The sequence below is a fragment of the Nothobranchius furzeri genome, chromosome 12, assembly GCF_043380555.1.
Source record: "Nothobranchius furzeri strain GRZ-AD chromosome 12, NfurGRZ-RIMD1, whole genome shotgun sequence".
NCBI lineage: Eukaryota > Metazoa > Chordata > Actinopteri > Cyprinodontiformes > Nothobranchiidae > Nothobranchius > Nothobranchius furzeri.
The window spans coordinates 60,880,998-60,886,794 of NC_091752.1; the positions used below are offsets into that span (position 1 = coordinate 60,880,998).

At 43.5% G+C, this 5,797-nt stretch overlaps 1 protein-coding gene across 2 annotated transcripts in view; it reads left to right on the forward strand.

Annotated features, from left to right (window-relative positions):
* The window catches only part of bcl11aa (BCL11 transcription factor A a), a 35,095-nt gene extending 29,928 nt beyond the window's left edge, over positions 1–5,167 (forward strand). For both annotated transcript variants that reach the window (XM_070542791.1, XM_070542792.1), the window contains exon 3: positions 1–5,167. This exon is cut by the window's left edge and continues 415 nt beyond it. In XM_070542791.1, the coding sequence (XP_070398892.1) occupies positions 1–1,819 (1,819 nt within the window). In that variant the 3' untranslated portion in view covers positions 1,820–5,167.
* Positions 5,168–5,797: the final 630 nt, after the last annotated feature.

Consider the following 5,797-nt stretch of genomic DNA (forward strand, 5'->3'; position numbering starts at 1 on the left):
GGCAGCCCACCATCCGAGTGCCTTTGACAGGGTGCTGCGCCTCAATCCCCCTCTGCCTTTGGACCCCCCTCCAACAATGGACTTCTCAAGGCGGCTACGGGAACTGGCAGGAAACACCTCAGGGTCCTCTCCCCCGCTCTCACCCAGCCGGCCGAGCCCCATGCAGCGCTTACTCCAGCCTTTCCAGACGGGAGGAAATGGAAGCACAGGAGGCGTGGGGGGCAGCAAACCTCCATATCTTGCCACTCCTCCACCTCTTCCTGGCTCAATGCAGTCTCCTGTGGGCTCTCAGACCAACCCTCCAACCCCTCTACCCTCAGCAGGAGCAACACCTTCCTCCAACACCCAGTTGAAATCAAAGTGTTGTGAGTTTTGTGGCAAAGCCTTTAAGTTCCAGAGTAATTTAATAGTGCACCGGCGCAGTCACACAGGAGAGAAGCCGTACAAATGCCACTTGTGTGATCATGCTTGCACACAAGCTAGCAAGCTGAAACGTCACATGAAGACCCACATGCACAAATCATCTTCACCGAACACAGGCAAGTCAGAAGATGGTCTATCAACAGCCTCTTCCCCAGAGCCAGGCACAAGCGAGCACATAGGCAGTGCAAGCAATGCATTAAAATCAGTGGTGGCCAAGCTAAAAAGTGAGAATAATCGCATTTTACGTGAAAACGGGGAGGAGGAAGAAGAGGAGGAGGAGGAGGAGGAAGACGAAGAGGAGGAGGAAGAGGAAGAAGAAGAGGAGGAAGAGGAGGGAGAGGAGGAGGAAATGCAGAATGGAGAGAGAGCTGCCAAAAGGAACAACAGCTACCACTTTGGACTAAGCTTGGAAACAACGCGGCAGCACGAAAACAGCGGAGTTATCGGAAGTCGACTAGGCGGAGCGGCTGACCAAGTGTCCATCCCTCGCTCACTCCCCGAGGTGATGCAGGGAATGGGTCTGGCCGCCAGCATGCACCACTTCAGCGAAGCTCTCAATGCACACAAAAGAAATGCCTTGGCCCAAGACAACCATCTGCACCACCATCTCAGTCGGGACCATCACCACAATCGTGAGCTGTGCGATGGAGAATCTGTGCTGGAAACAGATCGTGGGGAGGAAGGTCCTCTCTCTGCAGTCAATGGACGAGGTGCATCTCCTAGTGAATCTGCGTCAGTTGGCCTCTCTAAGAAACTGCTTCTGGGTAGTCCCAGTCCACTCAGTCCTTTCTCTAAACGGATTAAACTGGAGAAAGAATTTGACCTGCCCACCCCCACGATCCCCAACACAGAGAACGTCTACTCCCAGTGGCTGGCTGGTTATGCTGCTTCTCGACAACTCAAGGATCCTTTTCTGAACTTTGGGGATTCCAGACAATCGCCCTTTGCATCGTCATCCGAGCACTCGTCAGAGAACGGCAGTTTACGTTTCTCAACGCCTCCGGGAGAACTCGATGGCGGAATGTCAGGCCGTAGTGGGACCGGTAGCGGGGGCAGCACTCCTCATCTCGGGGGTCCCGGGCGGCCAAGCTCCAAGGACGGCCGCCGGAGTGACACTTGTGAGTTTTGCGGTAAGGTTTTTAAGAACTGCAGTAACCTGACAGTGCACCGGCGCAGCCACACTGGAGAAAGACCGTACAAGTGTGAGCTGTGTAATTACGCGTGTGCTCAGAGCTCTAAACTTACTCGCCACATGAAGACCCACGGTCAGGTGGGTAAAGACGTGTACAAGTGTGACATTTGTCAGATGCCCTTCAGTGTTTACAGCACCTTGGAGAAACACATGAAAAAATGGCACAGTGACCGTCCGTTGAGTACCGAAATAAAGTCTGAGTAGAAGGCCAAACAATGGGACCTTTTTCCCCCAGCTGCGTCCACCATCAGTCTCCTGTTTATTCCCAGCCCCCTTGTAGATTTGCTCTAATCCTAAAACTCTACTTTCACCAGACTTTAGACCACGTGCTCTACACCAGCACAGCCTGTTTCCATTACCCATCGAATGCATGATCTGTATTGGGGCAATATTCTTGCATTGACGCAAAACTTCGAGCCTTTCTCTTGTGCAATAATTTACATGTTGTGTACTATTTTCTTTTTTGAATTTTCTTTTTTCACTTTTAAGAATTAGTCAGCATGCATAGTATGTTTTTGCCTATCAAAAAAGGAAAAAAAGAAAAGAGCTTGTCCCTGGTTGGTTAGTTGTTGAGTAAATGTGTTGCTGTTTTCCTCTTGTTGATTTCTTTATTTTAATTATTCAAAGACAAAAAAAAAGTTCATACACCCATGCTGCACACATCCTGTAACACATATCATGTACAGTTTTGTTATGTAACACGGAAATGGACGAGTCTTTTACTTGACCCTCTTCTTACAACCCTGAAAATGCACTTATCCTGGTCTTTCTAAAAGATGCTATGTTTTTACAGGGTTTTAAAAAAATCATGCATTGGCTTGACAAGTAAACTAAAAGTGACAACAGCCTTCAAATTTCTTTCAAAAAGACAGAGGTGCGCTAAAATGTCAATTTGCATCATTTGGTGGGAAAAAGAAAGAGTGCCTTTGGTATCCTAAGACTACATTGGTTTAAGTTTAGGGTCCCACCAGATGAAGCTCAAAGGTTTAAGCCAACCAGGAAAGGTCCTTGCATCAAGCACCTGACTGCTTAAATTTACTGTGACAACTCATCACAACAGATCTGAATCTTTATTTATTGACCTTTCAAATGTTCATGCAGCTACCCTTAATCTGTGGATTTTATGTTGAGCATGGTACACGAAGAGTTCTCTAAATTATCTGTAGCTGTGCTTCTGGTGAAAGTACCTTTTAAGACCAGAGTAATCTATAATGTACAATCCTGAACTTGAGGGGCATGGCTAATTGCTCACAATGTCACGTATAAGCGTTAGCACAAACTTACAACGCTGCTTCAGTTTGTCAGTGTGAGGAACAATGCATAAATGAATACATGAGCTAAAAGCAATGCTAACGTTAGCTAACTTCAAACCAGACAACTGCACAGAACCAGTCGCCACATATTATGGGGTTGGAGGCAATGTCTTTAAGATTTAAACAGGGTCATCTTCTATGACTTACAGAGAAACAGTTATCTGTATCTTAGGGCACTGGAGAAAAGTACAAGCGTGTGTCATGTTGCGCAGAATGCACAGGCTAATGCAGGGCAGTTTTTTGTATTTCTGCTATCAATTTTATACCCAAACAATGTGTGTTTGTTTTCGCTTCATTCGTGCTGTTCAAAGGAAAGCTTCACTCTTCTTGAGAGCGGGTACCAACATAAGTGTTGCATCATCCCACACTGGCATGGGATAGGTCTAAAGGCTGGACAGTCCTTGGTTTGACATGAAGTGCACTATTTCAGTTTACCTTTTTTAAATGCTGTTAGAACACGATGGCCCCATTGACACGAGATCATAGATTCAACGACAAGCAACTCTGGGCTCATGAACCTCGACCTTTGTAGACCTGCCATTTCACCTTTGACCCTTTGTGACCCTGGAAACACCGGATTTAGATTTATTTTTACGGGGCAGCGTTCTCAGCAAGGCGTGTAAATATAAAGGTTTATGAGTTCCTGGCGTATTAATTGGTGAATGCACTGTTACGGGCTCAACTAACAACCACCTTGTTACCGCAGCGATGTTTTTGTTTTTAATCATCGATGGGGAAAAAAAACAGCTGAATATGTTATGAACCCTGCTGCTTGAACAACAGACGTTCAATACTTGTTGCTCACTGAATCTGTTTTTGTATAAATCCTTCTTTAATCATAGATATAAGAAAAAAACAAACATGTTTTGAAATAAAACTTTATATTTTAGAGGGACCAGTTTTCCAGTTCTGTTGTTTCTCTTTTCTCTCAGCGTCTTGGCGGTGTCCAGGACTCCGATCACAGTATATATGAAATGAAATATACAAAAAAGGCTTTTTTGAAAAAAGGAAACATTTTCTTTGCTTATGTCTTGGCTCTTCACGGCTCTTCAGGTTCAGAAACAATTTGCATTTGGGAGAGGATTAAAATGATACATGAATATATAATAAAGAAGTTAAACTATAGGAAAATGCACACTCATGTCAGTTCCTATGCTTAAACACATTTATGGTCTACTTTTTTCTGTATTTCTAGAATTGTATTTGAATTCAGTGTTCACTTAGAGTAGGCACTATAGTATTTATATTGAGGCTCGTATTTTTAACTGTTGCTTGTTCTCTCTGAAGGTATTTACCATACCTTTTTTGGTAGTGGAAAAAAAAATCCCAAGCTGCCACGGTATATTTTTTTAATTTGGCAGGATAATCTAGTGCAAATAATTTGTATGTTTAAAGAAATAGAAAAATCCCATAAAAAGCATCTAAAGTATGTGGCATTGGGAGGCATGGCAGGCCATCAGATGGCTCGGCTTCCCGTCACTGAGCTGGTTGTACATATCTTCTTTGGTTTAAGGTCGAGACCTCTCACTCCGCTGCCATCCTTGTATGCAGTGATGAAAGAAGCTGATGTCGGCCTGTTCTGTTGTGTGCTTCTGTCTGTTTCTCACCTCTTCCACACGACAACATTCCAACAACAAGAAGAGGGAAAAAAACTTCATATGCAGTACATGGATTCCTTTTAAAACATGAAATACTTAAAAAAAACAAATCAAATATTTTGTTTTTGTTTTTTTCATTGCCAAATACTAAATGGTGCTTTATATTCAGATTGGGCGATTATACTTTAATATGCAAAGCATATTTAAAATGACCAGGGGGATATGGGGAGCCTGCTTGAGATGAGACTTTTTTTGTAAATGGCAATGTGGAATATTTTGTTATCAGCCTTTTCTATTCCTGTTCTGAAAGCTGTTTGATGTAACTTGAACTTGAACTTTATCTTTTACAACGGAAGTCACTATTTATTAATGCTCTGTTCAAAAGAGAGACATGAACTGGAGCCTTATTTTTGTTTGAATCCTTATGTTCGGTTATTTTTTTTTTTTTGTGTGTAATGGTGGCCGATGGTCATTGGACAGAACAAGCTCTTTGATTTCTGTTGTACTTGTTTGGGGTCTCTGTTCAGTTGTAATGGGAATACCACTGTCTGTGTTTTCTGGCAGATGTCTGCATAATCCTGTTCACACACCCATTTTGTCCCTTTATTGAAAAACAATTAATAAAAAATTAAGGAATAATGGCCCTTGTTGTTTTTGTCCACTGTGAGTTTTGTGTTTCCTCAGAGTGTTTGTCTAAATTCCACCCCCACCCGTAATACAGCCCAGCTGTTACTAGTCCCATTGCTGTCAGCGCAAGAAACAAAGAAAGGACCAGTATCTCGTAATAATGAAGGTTTCTCGATGTAACATGTCGTTAATATCCCATAATGATGGGATAGGTTGCGACCGTAAAATGGTGGTTTTATGTTTAACTGTTAGGAAGAACAGCAGCAGAGCCACAACAACGGGGGAAATCGCCAAATGGTGCCGGTGTTACGTCCATATGTGTTTCCCCCTCGAGATCTGTCTCTTTTGCACCCAGCTGCAAGTGGGAATGACCCAATCACGAAAAGCAACCCTCACTCTAACCCTAACCCTAACCATAACCTGTCACCAAAAATGTATGTTTTTCATAAATCTAATTTTTAAAAATATTGTGTGTAGCAAAATTTTATGTTTGTTTCAGGGTTATGGTTAGGGTAGGGGTTGGGGACAGGATTGGGACACGTGGATGTTTCGAACTCGCAGCTGGGTGCAAAAGAAACGGATCTCGAGGGAGGAACACTTATTGATGTAACACCGGTACCGTCGCTAGCTCTCTTCTCTGCCGG